The sequence below is a fragment of the Macaca fascicularis genome, chromosome 10, assembly GCF_037993035.2.
Source record: "Macaca fascicularis isolate 582-1 chromosome 10, T2T-MFA8v1.1".
Taxonomy (NCBI): Eukaryota; Metazoa; Chordata; class Mammalia; order Primates; family Cercopithecidae; genus Macaca; species Macaca fascicularis.
The window spans coordinates 20,002,233-20,026,652 of record NC_088384.1 but is presented as its reverse complement, the minus strand read 5'-3'; the positions used below and the strand labels follow the sequence as shown (position 1 = coordinate 20,026,652).

Below are 24,420 nucleotides of genomic sequence, written 5' to 3'. Positions count from 1 at the left end.
TATATTAAGGCCTCAGTGTCTCAGGCACACCTTGGCAGGCCAAGGGTGGGGCTGGAGGAGGGACTGGGGGGAGGATGTCACAAGACCCATTATGCAGGGTGCTGAAGAAGCGCAGGCTGGCGGTCATAACCTGGCTCTGCGTGTGGCCTCCAGCAGGGCCCCTCTCTGAGTCTCAGTGTCTTCATCTGTAAAATGGGGATAACAGTGCCTACCTCTTGGGGTTGTTGTGGAGATCAACCGAGATGACAGGTAGAGAGAGAGACACTTAGAACAGAGCCCAGACGTCAGCATGCAGCACTAACATGGGTGCCTCCCGCTTGTGATCTGCCGCCTTCTCTGCCTGCGCCGGTGGGCCTGGAGGGCTCCTCATCTTGGCATCTGTGCCCTGCTCTCAACCCTGTTCTGTTGTCTCAAAAAGAAAGTTCCCTCAGGGCCCAAGAAAGATTCACTCAAGGGAGAATCTTGTGACGCAAAAACAAAAGGCAGGATGTGGCTCGTGCCTGCAGAACCCGGGGGGCCAGAAGACGTGGCCTGGCGACCAGCGCACTCCTCCCCAGCCACGGCTCGGGCTGCTCTGACTGCTCTGACTGGGCCTTGGTTTCCACCCTGGCCAAACAGGCTGCCCTCTCCTCCAGCTGCTGCAGCTCAAGTCGGGGCTCCTCCTCCCTCAGACTGAGGCTCTTCCTCCGCGCGCCTAGCACATTTTGCACGTGACTCTTACGGGGGCCCCGGCACCCCTGTGGAGGCTGTGGACAGGCTTGTGGCTCTGGGAGGGCCCTTGGGGAGCACAGTGGTAAACAGATCTGGTTCCAGTCCCTGGGGGGTTCACTGTTGGCAAAGGTGGCCAGAGCTGTCCCTAGAGAGGGGCCATGGTCCACACGTGGTAGTTGCACCGTGTGGGCTGGACACCTGGACTCTATCCCCGCACAGCCATCTCTCCTCTCTGCACCTTCACCATTATGTAGTCACTGGTGGAAATCCCACAAAACAGCAAACTCTGACTTGGATCTAGGCTGTCTGCGGACCTGGTTTCAGCGCTGGCGGGACTGCAGCCGGAGGTCAGCCCAGCAGAGACTGCAGCTGGAGAGGGCAGTCCAACACCACCGCCGACAGCTGCTGCTGGAGGGGCTGGCCCGGTGGAAGATGCACCATCTGGAATGTGTCAGGAAGAGGGTGAGGCCGACAGTGGCAACTCTCCAAGTTCCACCTGCTTGGCGAGGGGTGTCCAGGCCAGGAGACCGTATCTCAGGAAGGGTCTCTCCTGACAGCACTCCATGCAGCCAGTGTGAGTGGTGGGTGGTTTGGGGTCCTGTAGGACAAGGCTGCGGGAGCCTTTCTGGGCATTTGGTGGAGCCTAGCGGGTAGCCAGCCCCAGAATCCAGTGTCTCCCAGAGAAGACAGCTCAGCCTAAAAACCCGGTTCATGCTGACCCACGGCTTATCAGTGCTGGGGGACCTACGGAGTGAGTCCTCTAGGTGCCCCCTGCCTCCCCCCTGCCTCTCCCTGCCTATGCAGGAGACCCCTGGCACCATCCAGGACTCCTAGCAATGGGAGGACATTCAGCTGGGCAGAGACTGGGTTAGATCAGGACCCCCCGCAGGCTGTCTAGGCTAGGTCAGGACCCCACTCTGTGCACTTGCTCTCCCCTAGCTCCTGCACAGGCAGAGTACCCAACTGCTGGCACAGAGACTCAACCGGACCTGCTTCCGCCAGTGGAGACAACAGGTGGGAACCCGGGAGATGTCCCCTCCATACTTCCTTCTCTGTCCTCTGGCGTGTGAGGCCTGGGCAATGAGTGACCTTCGGCTTACACCTCTAGTTCAGTATTTTTACTATTGCCCTCCCCAGGGCCACCTCCTTTACCACCTTCCTGTCATTTCCGAGCACATCAGCTTTGTTCCATCTGTAGCCTGCGTAAGACCAGTTACTTCAAGGCCTGGTTTCTCTTTCTACAGTGTTGTATTAAAAAATACATCAGTGGAGGCTGGGCGCGGTGGCTCACGCCTGTAATCCCAGCACTTTGGGAGGCCGAGGCGGGCGGATCACAAGGTCAGGAGATCGAGACCATCCTGGCTAACACGGTGAAACCCTGTTTCTACTAAAAATACAAAAAAATTAGCCAGCCATGGTGGCAGGCGCCTACTCGGGAGGCTGAGGCAGGAGAATGGCGTGAACCTGGGAGGCAGATCTTGCAGTGAGCCAAGATCACACCGCTGTACTCCAGCCTGGACGACAGAGCGAGACTCTACCTCAAAAAAAAAAAAAAAAAAAAATACATCAGTGGGCCAGGCATGATGGCTTACACCTATAATCCCAGGATTTTGGGAGGCTGAGGCAGGAGGATTACTTGAGCCTAGGAGTTCAAGACCAGCCTGGGCAACATAGTGAGACCCCATCTCTACAAAAACAAAACAGAAAAATTAGCTGGGTGTAGTTAGTGCACACCTGTGGTCCAAGCTACTCGGGAGGCTGATGTGGGAGGATCGCTTGAGCCCAGGAGGTCAAGGTTGCAGTGAGCTGTGATCATGCCACTGCACTCCAGCCTAGATAAGAGTGAGATCCCATCTCAAAATAAATCAACATAATTTTTTAAAAATTAAAATGAAATATGTTTTAAGACTTGCTGGGATCTTGCTAAAAAGCCAAGAGGGATCACGCAGAGCAGCACTCACACGTCCCCAGCTCCCTCTTCCCGTCCTGTTGTGTTCTCACCGTTCCCCAGACCCCAGGCCAGTGTCTCCACACATCCCCCTGCAGGAGCCCTTTGCCACCTTCTTTCCTAAAGGTCCTTCCTCAGGCCACAGATGGAGCGTCTACTGAGCACCTCATGGCCAGGCACAGGGCTGGCCCTTCCTAGTGGAGGAAGTGGGAGCCTCAACTAGAGAGGGAGCCCAGAGGGACGATCCAGGCAGGGCCCCTTGATCAGCACAGCCTCCCTGAAGGGGCAGCAGGGAAATGATCTGGTCTTTCTGGCCCTAGCTGGCAGCCAGGAGGCAGGAGCAGCAGGCGACAGTGCGGGCCCTGTGGTTCTGGGCCTTTTCGCTGCAGGCAAAGGTAATTGTGTTTCTGCATCCTACCATCCCTGCTTCTCCCTCAGGCCTTATCCCTGCCTTGGAGGGAGGGCACCTGGTCTGTGGGGGACCCCTAAACAGGGAGATCTGGGCCTCACCTCCCGCCCTCCCTGGAGGTGTGGGCCACGTGGCTGGCCTTTGTACTGGAAAGGAGGAGGAAGAAGGCGCGGCTGCAGCGCGCGCTCCAGGCCTACCAGGGGCAGCTCCTCCAGGAGGGTGCCACACGGCTCCTGCGCTTTGCAGCCAGCATGAAGGCCTCCCGGCAGCAGCTGCAGGCCCAGCAGCAGGTCCAGGTAGGCCCAGGGCCCCTTCCTCTGGGGAGCAGGCAGGGTGTGGCATGAGCTGACCAGAGGCTGTGTCGCAGGCGGCTCACAGTCTCCATCGTGCCGTCCGCCGCTGTGCCACGCTCTGGAAACAGAAAGTGCTGGGCCGGGGTGGGAAACCTCAGCCCCTGGCAGCCGTCGCACCCAGCAGGAAGGTGACGTTTGAGGATCCCCTTCTCAACTGCATTGCCGCTGGGGCTGGGGATGCCACCGTGGGGACCAAGAGGCCACAGGCTCCTCTGCTTCAGGGAGCTCTGGGCCGCCTGGCTGCTGAGGAGCCCCACGCCCAGGAACTGTGAGTAGCCCGTCCTCACCTCATCCTCCTCGCTTCCACCCTGGGCAAAAGGTTGGATGGCGTAGCAGGGAGGAAAACTGGGCCCTGACGGGGGACAGGACGGGCTGGCCTCGGCCTTGTCATAGCTGAGCTGCTGGGAATCGCCTCTTCTCCGGCCAGACCCCATCCCTCCCCCGGCAAGAGAGAGTGGCGTGGGATTTCCAGACCCTCTCTCCTTTGCCTGCCAAAGTTCAGGAAATAGGTGTCCCTTCCTCTGCGACCCCTTCCTCCCCTCTCGCCCGTCCTGCTGACAGTCTTCCGGAGTCACACCCATAGCTGACAAGGGAACAAGCTCAGCCCTGCCCGTGCCTGCTGGCCTCGCTTCTGCTCCCTCACAGCCAAGACACTGGTTTTTTGTCAGAAGCCCCTCTTTCTTGTGTGGGCTGGCACCCATCCCTCTGCCCGCCCCGACTGTGGTCTCCTCAACCCCTAACCTGCCCTGCCCTATGCTGATGAAGCTGGTGGCTCCCACAGCAGCCAGCACTACCCGAGAGCCTTGGGCCCTGGGGGAGTTGTCAGGTGGGTGCATGGGGCCTGGGTCCCAGTCGCTGCTCTGCCCCTCACTGACTGACCTTGATGGGAGCCTGAACATCTCAGAGGCTGCTCCCCTGTGACATGGACCCTGGCGACCTGTACACCTGCATTACCAGGGTTGCTCTGCGGTCAAAAGAAACAATGTGGGTGAAGCAGTCCCCTGGCGCCAGGTACCTTTTGTCAGAACTGCTGGGAGCTCTGTGGCCCAGGCCACCCCAGCTTACTTGCTGACCTTGGCCTCGCCTTCTCTGACCTTCGGTCTCCCTATAAAATTGGAGGGGTCTGACTAGCGACCCCCATCCCACAGAGATCTCAGACCCCCCTGCAGCCCCTGGTCAGCCCAGGGGAACAGACCCCATGTTTCTTCCCAGCAACACTGCCCACTCAGCGAGGAAGCAGCCGCGACGCCCACACTTCCTGCTGGAGCCTGCGCAGAGCCAGAGGTCCCTGGGGTGTGGCACCATGGGCAGGCAGGGGTAGGTGGTCAGGGGGCCCCAAAGGCAGCTGGCGCCTCCATCTGGGGCCTGTGTTTTGGCAGTCCTGGGGTGGGTGGCCCTTTCCTTCTTGTTCCTTGGTCCCAGAGGAGGGTCCTGTGGCCTGACCAGGCTCTTGCCTTCCCTGTGCTCAGGCCTCAGAAGCCCAAGGAACATGGCCTAGGTATGGCTCAGCCAGCAGGCCCCTCCCTGACGCGGCCCTTCCTGGCAGAGGCCCCGACAGCACAAGTCCCACACAGCCCCGGGCCTGGGGCCCTGTCAAGCGCCCCTGGCCCAAAGCAGATCCGGACGGCAAGCACAGGCCCGGAGCTGCTGCTGCTGCCTCCTTCCTCCTTCGTGCCCTGCGGGGCAGCTGCACCAGCCAGGGTACGTCCTCCACCACCAGGCCTGGGCGCTGGGGCTCTCTCTTTGGTCTGGCTTCTGGTGCTCCTTCTCATACCATAGCTGTACTCATCATTTCTGGAAAACCTTGGCACAGGGAGGCCACTCATCCATTTGACAAGCATAGGTAGCCACTACACACCAGGTCCAAGGGCCACAGCAGTGAACAGCCAGCCAAGGGCCCTGCCATCCTGAAGCGTATGTTCTAGTCAGAGACAAGCAAAGAAAAGCCCCTGCCTGCAGGCCAGTGACGTGGCTGCAGATCACGTAGGGTCCTGCAGCCACGGTGAGAAGCAGCCTGGGATTTGAGAAGAGGAGGAAATCGGGGAAGGGTTTTGGCAGGGAGCACCATGGCAGGTTTCTGTGCAGGCTGTGGTCACCATGACCTTGTGGTCCAGACAAGCAATACTGGTGGCCTGGGCTCAGCGGTTGCCATAGAGGGGACGGATACTCTCTTGGCGGCCAACGAGGCAGGATATGCTCTGAGGGATTTGCTGAGTGAGGGGGAAGAAGGAATCCAGGCTGATTTGGGCTGCTGGCTTGAATAACTTGGGGAACAGAGTTCTTAGACTGGAAGAAGGAACTGGGGGTGGGGACTGGTTTGGGCTGAAGCGTCAAGAGTGTTTTGAACCAGGTTCTTGATGTCAAACTTGAGAGAAAGCAAACGTTGAGTCTGACCTTCAAGGAAGAGGTCAGGGCCAGAGATTGAGAAGAATCCTCGGCACAGGCCGAAGGTAACCCCAGAGCCGCTGCGGCCTCTAGGAGTAGTACAGGGGAAGGAGAGAGGGGATGAGCCTCCAAGTGGGGAGCCTGGGCAGAGATGGCCAGAGGGTGTGAGAGCTCAGTAATGGAGTGACAGCTGCTCTCAGGCCACCAAAGCAGCTGGTTCCTGAATGGGGATGAAGGGGCAGGAAGGAACCAGTTCCTGTGGTGAGTTAGGCCTTGTGGGGCCACTTACCCTGGCTGGAATGGTGTGTGGGGTTGGAAGGGTTTTGAGCCCTGTCGGGTGATGGAAGGGACAAATCCACTCTCACCAGGAGAGGAGGGCATGGAGGAGGCTGTAGAGCGCTGGACTCTCACTCACCACTTCTCACTGACGTCGAAGCTCAGCAAGGTCATAAGCTCAGAGCAAGGCGGGGGTGGAGTTGGGTAAGGCTAGGAACAGCTGCTCAGGTGGTGGAGGCGCGAGGCAGACTGTGGTGACACGTGGTGCTCCCTGGTGGCTTGTGGGACTTTCTCCTACAATACCAGGTCCTGTGTGCAGGGGCAGGCTCGACACTGGATGAGCTAGCACGGCCAGTGCCTGGGAAGCCCAGCTCCTGCAGCTGGGGGCCTGGTCTTCCCCCACCCCTGCAGGGCAGGCAGTGACAAGGACTTGGTGTCCCCCTCCCCGGCTTCCTCCTGGCTTCCCTGCTGATCATCCACCCTTCTTTCCTTTGCAGGCGTCAGCACAGCCGGCTACTCCTAGGGATAAGCCCCAGGTCCCCCCATCCCTGGCCAGTGTCCCTGACCCCCATCGACTCCTTCCTGGGGACTTCTCAGCCACCAGGGCTGGGCCTGGGCTTTCAGCTACAGGTGTGTACCTGGGGCCTGTCAGGGCAGAAAGCACTCAGGCCACTCCCGGACCTGGGACTTGCTATTTACCCTGGTCCCAGAGGGGAAAATGGTCTGAAACAAGCTTACTTCTGTCGCCATAGGCAGCCTGGACCTTGAGGCTGAACTTGAGGGGATCCATCAGCAACTACTGCACTACCAGACCACCAAGCAGAACCTCTGGTGAGCCCTGCGAAATGCCCTGCGGCCCTGGCTACGGGAGCAGGTGTTGCTTGGAAAAGTGGGCGGGCAGTTCCATTTCCCCTGAGCCAGCTGCCAGGGTCCTGTGGGTGGTCTTGGTCTAGCTACGGAGGGGTGTGGGGAGCCCTCAGTGTGTGCTGTCCAGAAAGGCCCCATCTCCATCATGACTCTTGACCTGGCTTGGTGCTGCTTAGGAAGGCCCCAGTCAGCCTCACCTATGGACAGAGGCTCTGCTTCCTATGGGGGGATGATAAAGTTGAGCAAAACTCTAAAAACTGGATGAGGCCATGCTGTCCCCAGTGACTAATTATAACACTGATATTAAAGGTGCAGAGAAGGGCTGGGTGTGGTGGTTCACGCCTGTTCCCAGCATTCTGAGAGGCTGAGGCGGGCGGATCACGGGGTCAGGAGTTCAAGACCAGCCTGGCCAATATGGAGAAACCCTGTCTCTACTAAAATACAAAAATTAGCTGGGCATGGTGGTGCACGCATGTAGTCCCAGCTACTTGGGAGGCTGAGGCAGAAGAATTGCTTCAACCTGGGAGGCGGAGGTTGCAGTGAGCCGAGATCACGCCATTGCACTCCAGCCTGGGCGACAGAGTGACACTCCATCTCACAGAAAAAAAAAAAAGTGCAGAGGAGACAGGCCCGAGACCCACTGCACTCAGTGGTCTGGGGACCATCATCATGCAGCAGCTTCAGAGCTTTGACAGCAACAGACTCTGGCGCCTCACCCTTGCCTCTGCACAGGGGAAGAGAGACAAGAAGTGTGTTTTCGCCCAGGCCCACCTGAGTTGCTGTCTGCTAGGGAGGGCGGAGGAGACTGGGAGAGGAAAAAGAAGTGTTCGGCTCCCAAGCAGGGGCCTGCAGCTCAGGTCAGGGGGCCTACCAGACCGTCTTTCTCTCTGCACCCGATGCCCGCATCAGAATTAGCTGAGGTGCCGCTCTCTGAGCCGGATGGGGCTCTGCCAAGGACCCAGCCTGGCAGGCAGCAGGTATCTCCACCCCTCAGGTCCTGTCAGCGGCAAGCGAGCAGCCTGCGCAGGTGGCTGGAGCTGAGCAGAGAGGAGCCCGGACCTGAGGACCAGGAAGTAGAGCAGCAGGTGCAGAAAGAGCTGCAAGAGGTGAGGCCCGAGGCCATCCCCAGGTGTCCGTAGGGACGCCCCGGGCTGTGTTCCCTCTCAGCCCTGGCTGTCCCTCTCTGGCCCCAGGTGGAACTGCAGATCCAGCAGCTGGCAGAGGAGCTCCAGGCTCAGCGCCAGCCCATTGGCACCTGCATTGCTCGCATCCAGGCCCTGCGGCAGGCCCTGCGCTAGCGTGTTTGCCCCAGGGATGCAGGTGCTGGGCTGTCGGGGAGGCCTCAGGCCACCTCCAGGAACAGAACACAAAGTTATAAGTTTTATTTTTTTATTTCAAAATGTTTTGCCATTAAATGAATTACTGTTCAGAAGTCTCCCACTTCTCATACAAAAATACTGTGCTACTGATACAGTTGAAAAAGTTCAATGATGGCTCTCCTGCAGGAGAAATTCACAGCGTCCCCAGGGTCAACATGAACTCTGGCCCTGTCCCCGCCATTGGGGGCTCCCCAGGCACGCATTCCTGATAACTGGGACAGGTTTTCCAGGCACTAACCGACTATCCACCAAGGGCCCTCTGCCTCCCAGACAGACCCTGAATCAACAGCAGCAACTTTCCCACATTTCATGTAGGGATATGGGGAGGACAGGAACTCTCCCCTGTCCCCAGCTGGGCCTACCACCTGCCTGCCCTGTTCATTCTGGTGCCATGAGGCAGGTTCAGTGATTAGTCTTGCCTGCTGCAACGAGGACCTGACCAGCTCCAGAAGGTCACTCATCAAGTCCTACAGAGCTCTGTATCATTAATCAGTGTCCTCAGAAGACACTGGCAGAGTCCAGGGTGATGCATTCAGCCACAAGCACAAAAGACTGCTTTTTCTAAAGAGCAGGATGAGGTGAATTTGGGAACAGAAAGCAGTTGTCATGAAGGCTGTGTGGCTCTGCTGGGGGAGGAGGCATCCACAGTCTGTGCCAAGGAGGCACCTCACCCTGTGCAGCAGGAGGGTTAAGGCCAAAAAACAAAAGGGGCCAACAGAAAACAGCCCAGGTGATGGGGAGGAGCAGCAAGAAAAAATGACAATCGAGACCAACTGAAGGTTCAGTCGGGAATGCAGGATCTCCCGTCTATACAGTGTTTAAAAAGATCCAAATGTGACAGATCATTCCAGCCTGCACTTTTTATTTGTAGGGAGAAGGAACAGGATAGGTTGAGGGCATGACAGGGGCTCTCACCACCTCTTGTCTGCACCTCCGGAACAGGTGGGAGCCGAGTCATTCAAGTCCTACCTGGTCAGACTCTCACCCACTCTGAGGCAGGCCCTCACCTGGATGGCCTCATGGGCCTCCCTCTCTAAAAGACCCTCACTCTGTTTGGAAAAGATCCCTTAGCAGCCATAATCAGGAAAGAGGCTCTAGAGCGAGCCCAGGGCCTCCCCAAAGCGGATTTTCTGTCCTGTTTTCAGCTGGAAATTGAAGTCCTTGGGGGCCTCAAAGATGAGAACAATGGTGGAGCCCAGGTTGAACTCGCCCAGGTGCTCGCCCTTGCGCATGGGGACGCCCTCTCTATTGGTGTGCGTCACGAAGCTGAAGTCGTTGTAGGAGCCCTTGCTGTGCCTCGGGCTGTTTGTGTGCAGGTCCTGTGGTGATAGGCTGGGAGTCAGTGGGGCCACCAAGTGCACAGTGTCACCCCACATGTGTTTGGAGTCCCACCCACTCCCTCTGTTGCTTGTCCCCACCACCACCCAACCCAGCTCCAAAAGGGAGGTGGGGATGGCATCTCAGGGCCAGGTGGGCCCAGTCTAGCCAGATCTCACACACAGCATTGACGCCTGCTGTGAACTAGGCCCAGGAAAGACGGAACAATCGGACCCAGTGGTTTCCATGCATGGTGCTGGGAGAGTGGCACCTGTGGGAGCCAAGGCCACTGATCACAAACTGACACCCAAAAAGGCAGCCCCTTGGGACAGGGTGGGCAGCAGGCCTGCGAGTGCTGACCCCCTCACATGCTGTAACCAACATAAGCCACCCCGAGCTCAACGCTCCCTTTCTGTTCCCTCCTCACTCTCACCTTTGACCATGGTTCCTAGCAGAAACCAGGTGCCAGGCAAGGAGGTTAATTCCCTCTATCTCTTCCAGCCAATGGTGCAAGAAGAGAGGGAAGCCTCAGCTGGCTGGCAGGTGGAGCGGCCCATTCTCAGGACAGCTGTTAAGCAGAGCCACGCCTGACCAGACATTTGGCCGCCCTAGAATTCAGTCCCAACCCATCCGCCGCACAGCAGACAAGGCAGGTAGACCCAAGAGGTCCAGCCCTTGGGCTTTGGCAGGGCCTACACTCTGCTTACCCGGTCAAAGTAGATGCGAATGGAGCCCACGTTGGTGGCCCCCACAGCCGTCAGTGAGAAGAAGCCATGTTTCCAGTCCCCCGTCAGGACTACCCGCTCGTTGTGGCAGAAGAGCTCTTTGATCCAGCGAGCCATGCCAGGGTTCACTGACATCAGGGAGCCTGCAGAGGCAGGGAACGCTGCTACTCCCTGTCCAGAGCCCAGTGTGTCCACTCCAGGGCAGCCAAGACCCAAAGGGACTCATGGCCTGTTGCCCTGATGTCATTTCCAAATGCTGAGCCGAGTGGGCCCCATGGTCCCCTGCCCACAACCAGCCTGCATAAAGCAGTCAGCTCCTGGCCTCGATGGCCCTGACCTGGAGCCTGGTCCCCTGACACCAAGAAGCTGAGAGCCTCTATGTGAAGTCCACAGAGGCAGCTCCCCCCACACGCTGGCCCCAGGCTGACCTGGGAAGTGGCGCCGGTGGGACACAGTCCAGTCCGTGGGGGAGTGGAAGCAGTGGTAGTCCCCGGGGGCCAGGTAGATGACACAGTGATAGAGCTCATTCCCTTCCCGGGTGACCAGCTGGTTCTTGAAGGAGTCACACGAGGCGGCTGTGGGGTAGGAGCAGACATGGGGGCCACCAACACAGTGAGCACCCAGCACGGAGCCCGAGTGCGGTCTGCACATGGATTCTCAGGGAGGCCCCACATGCCAGCCTCAGCTCCTTCCCCAGCATTCCCCTCCCTCCCGGTCCAGCCACACAACAGCAGGGCTGCCTGGCCCCGCCTGTGCAGTGACCCACCTGGCGGGAAGGGCAGGTCCTCTGTGTAGGTGCGTGGGCCCAGGAACGACTCCAGGGAGTAGGTGACTCCCTTTACCTGCTCCACCTCGCAGTTCTTCACCTGCCCAAAGTTGAGGATCTTTCCATCCGATGGGCTGATCTGGAAGGACAGAAGAGGCTTGCTGCCAGGGAGAGCAGGGTCTCCTCCCCCCAGAAGACAGCCCCCACCTCCCCTTGTCATCCTGCTGCTTCCAGATATGCTGGAGACCAGGGGGCTGTGCTGGGCAAGTGGAGTCCCAGCTGTGGAGGCAGGAAAAAGTCCTTTTTCCCCCAGGAGGAAAGGATCGGGCCTCACCACACTGTGCAGGCCGCAGACGGGCCGGGCCTGCGGCTTCAGCTTGCGCCGGAAGAACTCGCTGAGGTTGCGGTAGTGATGCAGGTCCTCCACGGCGGCCTCCTTCATGTTCACCCCGAAGGTCCAGATGTACAGGCTATAGACAGGCCTGCGCAGCCAGTGTGGCAGCTCCACCTGGTTGAGGCGACCCCAGGCCCGTGACAGCAAGCGTGTCGGCACTGACTTGTACAAAGCCACCTGCAGGCCACAGGGCAAGGGGCTGAGTTGACCACACTGCCCCAGCTCCAGAGAGCCCAAGTACTGTCATGAGCCCACATCTCACTTCAGGAGAGAATCTGCACCCCACGGAGGACACCAGGGCCCAGGTGCCCCACGCTGCTTTTGTGATGTGGCTGTTTCTCACTGGGAACCAGATTGCACCTGCCAACTCCTGCCACACACAGTGCTGGATTTACGTACAACTCCAGTGGTTTTCGCCATTTCATGCGAAAGTCTAATAGCAACTGCCCCAGTCCCAGAACGGGAGATGGCCAGCAGTCTTACTTCTTAAAGTGGGGGTCGGAAACGGATCTGACCCTAACCACAGTGTGTGACCCTAGCCACGGTGACCCCAGTATCACAGTATGTGGAGAGGTGGTTGGCATCTTGCCCTTGGTCACTGCCCATATCCCAGACCACCAGAGAAAGGAGGAGGCTCCCAAGTACGTGGAACAAGTCTACAGCCCAAAATGTGTCCCTCTGTCTTAACAGGAAGTGAGGAGGACACCCTGAGCACCAACATCAGGGATTTTCAGATGCAGGTCTGCGATGTCGCTGTCACCTGGGCCTAAGCTGCAGACACAGGGTCCGCAGCCCCCACAGGTCCAGCCAGCGCACTGAGGGCCTGGACGCAGCAGTCTGAGAAGCCCTGAGCCCCACCTCGGCCCCACAGCAGGACTTGTGTTCAACATTCTACTGTGACTGAGTCAGGCCATAAAGCTGTCTGCACCTGGGGTTCCTCCCAGGAGGCAAAGGGAGATCGTCCCCTCAGGCCCCTCTGTTCTCTCTTCCTTCAGGGAAGCCTGGAGCACCTGAAGACAGACGATGGCCTGAGGACAGGCACTGGGTCCCACTGGTTGGTCCCAGAGCCCTCCAGCAGGGCCAGGTACCCAGGAAGTGGCAGCCTGTTAGTGCTGCTGCCACTGTAGAAACTGCCTCTAATTGGTGGCTGCTGCTTCTCTAAACACAACCAAGACACCAACGCCCCAAGGTGTAAAAGTGGTTTCATTCCAACTTTCAACACCTCTGCAAGGTAAGGAATTAGCAGCTCCCAGAGAGCTGCTCTTATCCCTCCCAGCTGATTCCCAGTCACATAGAAGGGCTATGGGAGCCCAGGCCCTTCCCAGGCACAGGTGGGAGCCTGGGCTAATGTCCAGGGTACCTCAGTGCCCCTGAGCTCTGATGACACCAACCTGACAAAGGCCCAGGAACAGGGTTTCCTCCTTGGGGTCAACCTGCCTGGGAAGCCAAGGGCAAGAGTGAGCCCTCTAGGGGCCGGGAGGGGCCAAGCCAGTTCCCTTGACCATTCCTGGGGCAGGCCTCTGGGCTCCTTAAAGGTGTCCTCACCCTAAGGAACCCAAACAGGATCCATCCTTCCTGAACCACCCTTTGGCATCCCAGAATTAATTTGGCTTCCGCTCAGAATCACCTCTAAGCTGTTTTCTGCCTGAACACAGAAAAGTCAGAGACAGATGCCATTTTCTGAATCCCCAGGCTGGGTTCCTTCCAGAACCGGAGCCCCAAACGGCAGAAACGAGGCAGGCTAGGGGAGCGGGCAGGGCACGGCATGCCCTCGCAGTCACTTCCGCGGCCCAGGTAGTGGCCTTTTCAAAAGCTGCCCTGGCCTTGCCCACCAATGAACCTTCCAACCCTGACCCACTGAAGATGACCCTCTGCTTCTGACAGCTCACCGCCACCTCAGTCTCTCCTCACCCCAACCTCGGGCCTGCCCGGAGGGCAGGTCCGGGCCACAGGGCCCTGTGCACACTTACCCTGCTTACGGGCCTCCATCCCACCCGGCTGAGCGGTCTGAGGGCGCCGAAGGGCAGGAGGTAGTAGAGGACGGTCAAGGGCCAGGAGCGCAGTTTCAGGGCGGGTCTGGACATGCAGCTCAGCTGCCCCAGCCTCCGCCTCAGGGCCAGCTGGGGGAAGTGCAACCTGCAGGGCACAGGTCCATGCACAGCCAGGTCAGTGGCCAGGCTCTAGGCGGGACCCAGGAGACTGCTACCTACACCCAGGGCAGGATTCCTCCTGTCTACCCACCCTTGTTGGCAAGCTACCTTGCCATGGGGTGATGGAGCCCAGCAAACACTGGCTGTGCCCCCTTGTCCCAACCCCATTCTGAGTCAGGGGTTTGGCTGCCTCTGGCTAGCAGACTCATTTCCCAGGCTCTGCCACCCGCCAGCCAGCTGGGGAGGACTGGGAATGTGGGGGCAGCCGCAAGAGGAGAGTCAGGCCCAGCTGCGGGGTACCTCTCAGCCCCAGCAAGGGCCTCCAGACCCAAGTACCTGGGCCCAGGGAGGGGAGAGCAGGGTGCAGGGCCTGCCTCACATTCCTCAGCCTCCATGGCCCAGGAGAGCGAGCCCCAGGGGCCAGCTCTGCCACACAGGCACTGGCATGGCAGCGCATAGCACTGAGGAGCTACGACCCAGCCAGCTGGGTAACCATTTGCTCAGTCTTCTGCTACCATCCTTTGCAGGATCTGGGATATTCTTTTCATGGTTCCAGGCCCCCCTTTCCTCATCTGCTAAATTACGGGGCCAAGGCCAGACAAACTCTCAAAGGGAGCATTTACACCCCACCTACCAGCACCACATAGCTACGGTGCCATCCATCTGCATGGTCTTTCTGTAACAGGCCAGGTTCTGAAAACCCATCCACAGGTTTGTGAACAAAACCTCCCCACCACAAGCTCTCAAGCACCTGTCTGCTCTGCTGGGGCTGCACGCGCACCTGCGCGCGCACACACACACACACACACACACCCAAGCCCCTCCTTTCAGCAAAGGTGGACACACACACACACACACACACACACACACGACCCAAGGCCCCCCCCCCCTTTTTGCAAATGTGATCCCGCCTCTCCCCACCCTCCCAGCACAAATGCAGGGCACTCAGCAGGGGCTCAGCTTCACCAGAGCCAGAGCAGAGGCTGGATGAGCCTTTCCACCACAACCCTGGCCTCCTGAGCAGAAACAAGACCCACCCCACCCTGTCCGTGCCTAGGCCTAGCAAATGCTCCTGAGACCCGGGGTAGCCAGCAGGAGACCACACTGCCATCCACTCAGAACGTCCCCAGGCCTCAGTTTCCTCATCTGCAAAGTAACTGATTTGGCTAATCTACGGCTGCCATCTGGGACTGTGCTCTCTCCCAGTCGCCGAGCAAACCAAGGAACAAAGCGGCATCTCAGCTGATAGAAGCAGCAGAGCAGGAAAGGCAAACCAGCAGCGAACCCCGCTCAGGCTCAAGCTCAGAGGCGGCCGCATCTCCGCAGCTCCCGGGTGCCTGCTTTCTCTCCCATCCCACCCCGGTGTATTTTTAAAAGGTCCAGGAAGGTGGCAGGGGCCAAGCAAAGACAAATCACTGCTCCCCTCTGGCTTTGCCACCTGCCCCACTCACTGCAGAAGAGCAGGGACCAATCGGGAAGAGCTGCACCCCTCACGCGGGCAGGAAGGGGGATGGGGAAGCCTCTCTCCCAGGTGGGGTGCAGAGGCAAGGGTCTGGGCTGGGAGGAGGGGGCCTGGGAGCACCAGGGTAGGGAATATCACAGGCCTGAGGTCTGAGGCCCGCTGGCAGCCTCCCCCTGCTGGGCCCTCCTCGTGGTTGGAACCAAAGATACCTGAAGCGGGCTCTCCGACTCAGGGTGCTCAGGCCCGCCAGGCCGGGCCCCTCCAGCCTCGGGGGCTGACCACCAGTCCCCTTGCCGCCACCTCTACTGCGAGGCCGCTGGATGTGAACTCTGACCTTCCGGAGGTTGTGGCGGGGAACCGTGGGGTTAGGGCGCGGTGGGCAGCATCTCACCATTTCGCCGCACGGAGCTCTGGTCCTCGCCGCGCCTCTGACTGACACATCATGGGCCGGCACAGGGAGGGCGGGGCGAGGCTCACTCGATCACTCCCTTTGTTTTCCTCTTTCCTCCCCTTCCCCTGAGCCAGCGGATCTCCTGTGCTGTCACTGCTCCAGGGCCTCTGCCTCTGCGAGGCCGGTTGGTGGCGCCGCTTCCTGGGCTTGGTTCAGTCTTGGTGGCTCACAGGGTGCAGATTAGAGGGTCAGGGCTATTGCAGACAGACAGGCACTAGTCACACACCTGCTCAGGTCACCTGCTCAGGGCTTGCAGCCCAGTGCAAAAGCCCCTGCACTGAAGCCCACTGTCCCCAGTCCTGGCCACCTGCCCTGTCCCTGCTACCCGGGGCTGAGCCAGCCTGCACTGCTCATCCTCTTCCTTAGCTGGCCTGGGGAGGCAGCAGGGGGCAAGGCCCTCAGGCTGCTGGGTCCAGTAAGCCATGACAGGGAGGGGACCAGCCACTGCTGCCAGGGTTTTCAGGCACCACTCAGTTCCAAACACACAAGGTGGGAACTTGAGCCCCATGCTCCAGGCCCAGGCCCAGCACTGCGTCAGCCGGTCTGCGGTGTGGCCCCTCCCTTGCCAGGACCTGACCCATTTTCAATTCAGGTTACAAAGTAGCATCTGAGGAATGAGATGAGTGGGAAGCCACGAGAGGCGCCCTGGTGAGAACCTGGCATCTTACCTGCTGTGGCTCTCTCCTCACCCCTCCTGGCCTTGACCCCCGCCCCGCAACACACACACAAAATACCCAGCTCCCTGCTCCAGACCTTTCTCAGAAGCTGTGCATGTGGGGAAACCCAGCCTGGGGCTGGGAACAAGCCAGGACTGCAGCCCAAACCAGTTCCACTCCCCTTTTTCCATCTTTGCTTCAGAAAAGCATTTTGGCCAGGGGGGAGGACAGGCCCGGCCCCTACAAAGCCTCTCCACGTTGGCCTGCACAGATAGCGGAAGGAAGAGCAAACATGCCAAAGCTGCTGCTATCTCAGCCCAGGCAATCAAGGCCCTCCAGGATATGGGCTGACAGGGGGCCCACCCGTCCCGTCCTTCACCCCCAACCACTGCCCAGGAAGGGGGCAGGCACCTGTCACCATCCTTAGATGATGAAATGTGGCCCAAAGAGCTGCCGCCTAAAGCAAAGAATAGGCCAGACATGGCCAGCCTGCTGTGAGGCCGAACTCAGACATCACTGTGGTCGCGCGTGGTCGAACATCTGACGCCCTGGCAAACCCTCCTCAGCCACAGAGGAGAAAATTCCACCCGGGCACCTGCCTGCTAGAGTCACCGAAGCCCCGGGTATGGGATTCAGTGGCCTCTTGGAGCCAGGACAATAAGGTGACTAAGCTCTGGACACAAGCATGGATTTCTCCACTGATCCAGGTAGTGGCTGGGGCTGGCCCAGGCCCCTCTCCTAAATGAGCGATGGGGACAGCTCACTGCAGGTGGGTCAGGCAGGAGGGCACCTACCCACCAGCAAACAGATACACACCAGCATCCTCCCTCGAGAAGATGCCGGCACCAGGAAATTGGCACAGGCACAAGAGGCCCATCCCATCGCAAGGCCCAGACCCACAGACACCCCGGCTTCAGCCCCAGGGTCCAGGCCTCCAGGGCTGTGTCACTCCAATCACTCCGCCAACATACTGAGCACACACCCCACCCTCCCTGGCCCAGCAGGCTCCATGCTGGCCTCCTGCCAGCTGCCAGGGAAACAGAGGGGTAACAGCAGTCAGGGGTGAGCCTGGTGCCTGGTTCCAAAGGGGAAGCTCTTTCCCTGGTGGATAGAGTGCAGGCTTGGAGCTGAGCTCACAGCCAGGATTCACAGGGAGGCAAGCATGGCCTTGAGGGGAGGCAGAGAGGAGGGGCCTTGGGGAACCCCAGCCTCCTGCCAGTTTTCCTCCCTAATCTACCATGTGGGACAGTGACCACCACAGCCCTGAATGTATCAGAAAGATGAACCCAGATGAACCCAGTTTGGCCAAAAACCTTGGGTTCTCAAAGCAGGTTCCCCTGTGAGCCTTGGCATTTCATTTTTCCATGGTGCTGTGAGGGGCTGGGTCTGGCCTCCAGTCTCAGAGGGGCCCTACTAAGGAATCGAGGCACATGAGGCCAGGGGCCAAGTCAGATGCCCATCAGGGAAAGGTGGGCCCTGGAGAGACTAAGAACGATCCTGAGAGGCCAGGCTGCGGCACTGCACCTGCTGGTGAGCCCAGTGAGGGCATGGGGTCCTTGCTCATTCAGATCCTTGACATCACTGTTCTGCCTCTTCTATAACAGGCACCAAGACCAGGGTGTCAGTGCCTCCAAATTACCACCTGTGGGCCCCAAAAGATCGCCAGGAAGGAAAATGAATCCAGCTTTGCCACAGGACACAGGCTGAGCACTGCCAGTCCCTCTCAGAGCTGCAGGATAGAGGGAAGGGGCGCTTAGAGGTCGCTGCCTTCTTGCTTCCCAAGGGTAAAGCCAATTCCTTGGCCAGCAGTGTTTCTGGCCTCCCCATTTCAGAGCCCAGCTTGCCCTCTGCCTATGACAGCCCTGGAACCCCAAGCCAAAGATTTCATCCTTTCTGGCTGTCTTGAGGGTGACATGAGGTGGGAGCCTCAGGCTCTGGATGAGGAACTTGCAAGAAGGGTACCCAGAATGGAGGAAGCGCTGACACCTTCCCTCCCTTCTAAGCCTCAAAGACATTCTGTGGAGATGAGTTTAGGGTTGTGACCAATAGGACTTTAATGTCATTACATAGCCTAAGGGCCAGTCACCTGCAACATGAGAACTCAGAGGGTCTTGTGGCTGGTGACAACCCGGTCACTGCAATTCTGGCTGCCTTCCTCTACCCCTGCCCTGAGAGCAGGGAAAGGCCTTGGCAAGTCACAGGTACTCTCTAAGTCTTGGTTTGTACATCTGGAAAATGGGAAAGTAAATTCCTGCTACCCACTCCCTTGAGGCTCAGAGCACAGCTGCAACCATGGCCCAGAATAACTGCTCAGAAACCCCACTTCCACCCAGGAGCGTGACGCAGCCTCAGACCTGGCTTCCAACACCTCACCTCTCCAAAAACTCAACCTCACACCGGTGGAGGCAGGGGTTTCTACCACAGGAAAGATGAAATAAGAGGGGCTTAGGTGGCAGTTCTAACACAGGAACCCAAACTTGCGGGCAGTGACTGGCCTTGTGAGTAGGAAGCAATGGCTGATAGGACCCTATGGGGGGTGGGGAGCACCTTTGTCAGGACATGCTGTTCTGGGGATCCATACCAGAGCAGTAGGACAATGTCCCCACCCATCCCTCACCAACCAGGGTAAAGACCACAATACCTGCCCCCCCACCAGTGGAATGGAACATTCCAACTGAAGTGGATGAATGCACCCAGGCCAGGCAGCAGTTACTACAGGTTGGGTTGGGGCCTGCAAGCATGTTGTGCATGCAGGGGAGGTGCGTGTAGGTACAAGTATGTGTGCATGTATGATACGTGTGTAGGTGCAAGGGTATGTGCATGGAGGGGTGCGTGTATAGGTGTGAAGGTGCGAGGGTGTGTGTGTGGGGTGTGTAGGTGTGAGGGTGTGTGTAGGGGGTGTGTTAGGTGTGAGGGTATGTTATGCGTATAGGTGGTGTGTGCGTGTGAGGTTACATGCATGGAGGGGGTGTGCACGGGTGCAAGGTGTGTGCATGTAGGAGGCATGTGTGTAGGTATGAGGGTGTGTGCATATAGGGGTGTGTGCCTGTAGGGGTGTGTGTGAGGGGGTGTGTGCGTGTACGGGGTGTGTGTGTACGGGGTGTGTGTAGGTGAGGGGGTGTGTGCCGGTAGGGGTTGTGTGCGCGAGGATGTGTGTGTGTAGGTCCAGGGATGTGTGTAGGGGTATGCGTGTATACACTTACAGTGCTGCTCCTGTTGGATTCTGGTTCAAGCCTTAGCAAGGCGAAGCAGGCAATGAGGGATATGGCACTGTCGCCTGCAGCCCCCAGTCAGCTCTGCCGGAGGATATGGAGCCTTGCAGCTTGTGTGTTCAGCCAGGAACCCTGAGAACTGGCTCCTGCTATCTGATGGGAAGCGCCTGGAGCGCCAGGACCACGCCTCTTGAAGCCTCAGCAGAAACCTCCAGGGCCCCAAATCCTGTGCCCAGTGGCCTGACTGCGGGCCGTACACTCCCCCCGGGAGGCGGGGAGCGAGGAGGGGGGCTGACTTTCTCCCCAGCTCTGCTGAGGCCGGGCCACCAGGCAGCGGCATGCGTCCAGTGGGGCGACAACCCTGCCTTCCCGGTGTTCCTGAGCTAGAAGTAGGCAAACTTTCCAACTAGGGGACGGGGAAAATGGTACTCCCTGGGCGACATGGACCAGGGAGCAAAGAGAAGGGCCCAGAGGCGCCTTTCAGCCAGTCAGTGGCAGGCAGCCCAGGAGGCTCTGGGAAGACGGCAGGCAGGACTCGCAGGGGTCTGTCCTAGCCGCCCAAAAACAGGGAACCTTCTCTCAGACAACCCTGGGCGCTGAGGGGAACCGGCTCTGGGCAGAGGCAGCAAGCCTGCCACCCGCTCCCTGGCCCTCCGGCGCTGCCCTCTTCCCCAGGACCCTGCCCCCAGTCCCTCAGGCAGCGCGGAGGAGGAGACGGGAGCTCTCAGAGCCAGAGGCGCCCCAGCCCGGGCCCAGCCAATGCCAGCCGGCACCCCCTCACTTCCCACAGCCGCCTCACTGCCGGCGCCCTCCCCCACCCATACCCCCTCACTTTCCGCAGCCGCCTCACTTCCCGTACGCCCTTCACTTCCCGTACCCGCGCTCGGCAGGAGATGGACGTAGAGGAAGTGAGCTCACGCAGCCCGGGCCCGGGCTATGCCCACGTGGGAACGGAAAAAAGCCCACGACTCGCTCGACCCTGTCCGCAGGGCTCCTCAGGCCGGGCCGCGTCGTCGCAGCTGGGAGAGCCCACCTGCGACCGAAGGCGCTAGAAGGGCATCCCCACCTGGCACTGGCTCTCTGAGAGGGCGGGGCAGGGCGCCTCCCTAAGAAGTCACCTGTGGCTCCCGGCCGGACCGGGGCGCCGGCTCCGCTCACTCACCCGCAGGTGGCTCCAGCTTCCGGGCTCCGACTCCCCAGAGGCGCTCCCGGAGCCGCGAAGCCTTGGGGCGAGTGGGCGGGGCTCGGGCTCCAGCCACTCAGACTACCAGGGGCGGGGGCAGGAGACCGACCCCAGCCACCCTTAAAGCCGCCGCTGCCTCTGAGCCCCAGTCCTGCTGGGCCGCCAGCCCAACCCGAGGGCCTCTTTAAGAGGAGGGGCCAAGACCAGGGAGAAGAGGAAGGGCAGCAGGCACCAGCTCTGCCTGGTCATTGTCACGGGAGGACCCCACTCAACTAGCAAGGTGGGCCCGGCTGCTCCCAAGGGATGCCTCCTGTCTGTCCTCAGTCTGTTCGCTGGTCTGTGAGCCGCCTGTCTGCAGCCTGTGGCTGGCCTCCCAAAGCAGCTGCCTCCCCTCACCACTCCCACCCAACACTAGGCAGACTCAGAATCCCACCCGCTGCTGACCTCATTGAGGACCGGCTTCTTCACTGGACTGAACAGAAAGCACCCCTGCTAGCCCTGGAAGCTCCAGAGAAGGCGAAATCCCTGATCCTTCCCACACCCCATCTTGAAGCCACAAGGCTTCACCCCGACCTTCTGCCCTCCAGGCACTGCACATCCCTGACATAGAGAATGCCCTGACTCCAAAACTCATGTAGACCAGTGAACAGGGGCAGCCATAAACAAAGTCCGACCGCCCCAGCCTAGAGCACACAGGCCTCCCTGCTTCACTACTAGGATCCACAGCCCATGGGATGATGCATGCTGTCTTTCCACCCCACTAGATCGGAAGACCCTAGGTCTGCGGGTTGGCAGCCCACCCCATACCCACATGGTGCCAGACACCCAACAAGCACTCAGCCCACATGGGATCGGACCAATCAGCTTAATTCTTTTAGGGAAGGAGAAAGGTCTGAGAGGGATCACCACTCAATCAAAGAAAGAGTGTGGCATTAAGTAGCCTCATTCACATCTGTGGGAGCAACTGAGCACACCCATCCCCTATTCAACGGTGAGATGGCCTTGGAAGTCTCAGTCTCATTCTGAGCCACTGAACAGGATACAATTCCAGCTGCTTCTTATCACTGACATCTTTGTTTCTGAAACAACTAAGGTTTGGGGCCAGGCATGGTGGCTCATGACTGTAATCCTAGCAGTTTGGGAGGCCAAGGGTGGGAAGATCACTTAAGCTCAGGAGTTTGAGACCAGCCTGGACAACATAGTGAGACCTCTTTCTTTTTTTAAACCAAAAAGAAAGAAAGAATTAAGGTTTGGAACAGGAGAAGAGGGTCTGTAGGGCTTGTGGAGAAATGGGGCGGTGGGCCACGCCTGGAACAGGACATAAGGGCGTGCAGTCACAGCCCCATATACCTGTCGTCCTTACCTGGATCCAGCCCAAGCAAGTGCTACATGACAAGCCACAGCCCTGGGATGCAGCAGGGGGAAGAAGACAGATAGGGTCCTCCTCCATGGATTTCCATGTTCTTCCACACCTACAATGCACCCATGGGAACAGGGAGGCGGGGGTGAGCAAGGCACAATACATTCCTAAGGGCCTCAGAATGTGGTACAGGGTGCAGATACCTTACACACAGCCGCTCCTAATATTCTCCTGTCCAGACATCACTACGGGAGGTCCTCAAATAGTGTCATCATAACACTGATGAGAAAAAATCTATTCCAGCCAGGGCTACTGTCTGTGAGGAGTGTGCATGTTCTCCCCATGTCCGCATGGGTGTTCTCTGAGTACCCTAGATTCCTCCACATCCCAAAGCTGTGCACTTAGGCTCACTGGTGTGTCTAAATGGTCCCAGTCTGAGTGAGTGTGGGTGTGGGTGCACCCTGCCATGGGAAGGTGTCCCGTCCAGGACTGGTTTCCGCCCTATGCCCTGAGCTTCCCGGATAGGGGACCACCTGCAACCCTGAACTGGAGTAATTAGGTAAATAATTATCTAACTTTTTATTAATTGTTCATAAATGCATGTATAGCTCACATTTCAATGGTTAATATTAGAAATGTTTGGGGTCTTTAAAAGTTCAGTGATGTTTTTGTGGTCAGAAACATTCACGGGAACTTAACTCTTGCTTCCATCAATTAGCCTATAGTAAAACTGGTTTCATTCTATGTTTTGCTTAAAGGTGAAGATCCCAAGAACCTATCATCAAGATTGAAAACTTACTGTAACTGATCCCAGCATTCTCAGAGCCCCAAAGAAACTTCAGACCCCTTCTTACCTCAGAACTCCAAGGAAACACATGACATGGGATAAAATGCAATTAAAGCACAGAAAGATGCTGACGCAGAATCCTGGCACCACCAACTTCCAGAACTGGAAAGACCCTGAAGACCATCCTGGCCTCCTCAAAGCCTCTAGTACTTACAGACCAGCCCACACAGGTCCCTGGGGACGGAACAAAACCAGGCCCCAGTTAGACCAGGGGAGAAAGGTCTGCAGAGGAAAGCCCAGCTTCTGCACACATTCTACCTCCCATGTGCTGAGAGATCTCTGGGACTCTCACACCCTTCCCTGTGGAATGGCCAGCTCGGCTGCACTGCATCCACCCGCATTGCTTTTTAACCATTCTAAGCCTCTAAGGCAGATGGGTGTTTAAAAACCCATAAACTGCCGGGGGCGGTGGCTCATGCCTGTAATCACAGCACTTTGGCAGGCCGAGGCGGGCGGATCATGAGGTCAGGAGATCGAGACCATCCTGGCTAACACGGTGAAACCCCGTCTCTACTAAAAATACAAAAAATTAGCCGGGCGTGGTGGCGGGCGCCTGTAGTCCCAGCTACTCAGGAGGCTGAGGCAGGAGAATGGCGTGAACCCAGAAGATGGAGGTTGCAGTGAGCTGAGATCGTGCCACTGCACTCCAGCCTGGGCGACAGAGCAAGACTCCGTCTCAAAAAACAAACAAACAAACAAAACAACCCCATAAACCAGCCCACAAGTCCGCCGAGATTAGCACTCCCCCACCTTCCAACCAGACCTCCACCACATGTATTTTCAGTGGGGAAATGCCTCTGGATTTTGAACAATCATTTACAAGTGAATTTCCATTAGGGGAAAAAAAAAATGCCTGGAAATTTACTTTCCTGCCTTGTATTATATTTCTTTCAGGCCATGGAGTCCTTTATTTCCATGCCTCCCACTCTGTTAGGACTCCCTTGGGTGGGAGTGCCACCTAGTGCCACTGTGAGGCTCTACAGGCTCTCAGGCCACCTGCAGATGGAGGCCTCCCTGCCTCAGCCAACCCACCTGTATTCTCTGCCAGGTCTCAGCTGTGTGAATTTCATGCACTACTTCTAGAGGGATGCCCTGTGCCAGGGAACAGAAGGTAGCTGCGGAACAGGGGTGGCAGGTGTCCTCAGCTAATTCTTATTTCCTGGCTCTTGGCCAATTCTCATTCCCTAGGGGCTGGCAGAGGCCCCTCAAGGAAGATGGCTGGTGTCTTAACGGCTAGTACAAGAAACCACAGGCAGGCATCAGCCTCCTAGACATCTCGGCAGAGAGGCCGGGCAAGCACAAAGTGCCTTCAGGCTATTTCTCTACACACCAGATTCTCCTAGCCCTGCCCAACTCCCCACTCACCTTTAAGATGAGAATCGTTTTTGGCAGTCCCACTAGCCTGTGAGATGTCCCGGATACCCCTGACCCATTCAGAGCCCCACCAGCAGCTCCCTAAGGGTCCTGCCCAGGCACTGAGGAAGGGCAGACTGAGGTGGAATAAAGGAAAAGTGCTTTAGGCCAGATGTGGTGACTTAATGTCTGTAATCCCAGCACTTTGGGAGGCCC

General features: G+C 58.3%; 2 protein-coding genes and 1 long non-coding RNA gene across 37 annotated transcripts in view; 2 read left to right on the top strand and 1 right to left on the bottom strand.

Moving 5' to 3' along the window:
• SFI1 (SFI1 centrin binding protein) overlaps positions 1-8,378 on the top strand; it is a 109,843-nt gene extending 101,465 nt beyond the window's left edge. For 15 of the 23 annotated variants that reach the window (XM_065522239.2, XM_074003928.1, XM_074003927.1 and 12 more), the window contains 11 exons: positions 1,013-1,173; positions 1,651-1,725; positions 2,980-3,054; positions 3,188-3,364; positions 3,436-3,689; positions 4,634-4,738; positions 4,891-5,122; positions 6,580-6,712; positions 6,835-6,913; positions 7,944-8,055; positions 8,143-8,378. In XM_065522239.2, the coding sequence (XP_065378311.1) occupies positions 1,013-1,173; positions 1,651-1,725; positions 2,980-3,054; positions 3,188-3,364; positions 3,436-3,689; positions 4,634-4,738; positions 4,891-5,122; positions 6,580-6,712; positions 6,835-6,913; positions 7,944-8,055; positions 8,143-8,247 (1,508 nt within the window). In that variant the 3' untranslated portion in view covers positions 8,248-8,378. Of the gene's footprint in view, positions 1-1,012; positions 1,174-1,650; positions 1,726-2,979; positions 3,055-3,187; positions 3,365-3,435; positions 3,690-4,633; positions 4,739-4,890; positions 5,123-6,579; positions 6,713-6,834; positions 6,914-7,858; positions 8,056-8,142 lie in introns of all 23 variants that reach the window. The other 8 variants (XR_012418818.1, XR_012418817.1, XR_012418816.1 and 5 more) reach the window with 5 other exon arrangements.
• The window catches only part of PISD (phosphatidylserine decarboxylase), a 44,885-nt gene continuing 28,789 nt past the window's right edge, over positions 8,325-24,420 (bottom strand). For 2 of the 13 annotated variants that reach the window (XM_074003944.1, XM_065522245.2), the window contains 6 exons: positions 13,501-13,666; positions 11,471-11,707; positions 11,137-11,275; positions 10,799-10,945; positions 10,353-10,513; positions 8,325-9,647 (listed from right to left, as the gene is read on the bottom strand). In XM_074003944.1, coding sequence (XP_073860045.1) covers positions 9,423-9,647; positions 10,353-10,513; positions 10,799-10,945; positions 11,137-11,275; positions 11,471-11,707; positions 13,501-13,666 — 1,075 coding nt within the window. In that variant the 3' untranslated portion in view covers positions 8,325-9,422. Of the gene's footprint in view, positions 9,917-10,352; positions 10,514-10,798; positions 10,946-11,136; positions 11,276-11,470; positions 11,708-13,500; positions 13,667-14,314; positions 14,374-14,899; positions 15,130-15,351; positions 15,711-24,420 lie in introns of those variants that run through there. The other 11 variants (XM_074003947.1, XM_074003946.1, XM_005567540.5 and 8 more) reach the window with 9 other exon arrangements.
• LOC141407849 (uncharacterized) lies at positions 12,531-24,247 on the top strand. Its single transcript, XR_012418819.1, has 2 exons — positions 12,531-12,761; positions 22,763-24,247. It is a non-coding gene; the product is annotated as an uncharacterized lncRNA (long non-coding RNA).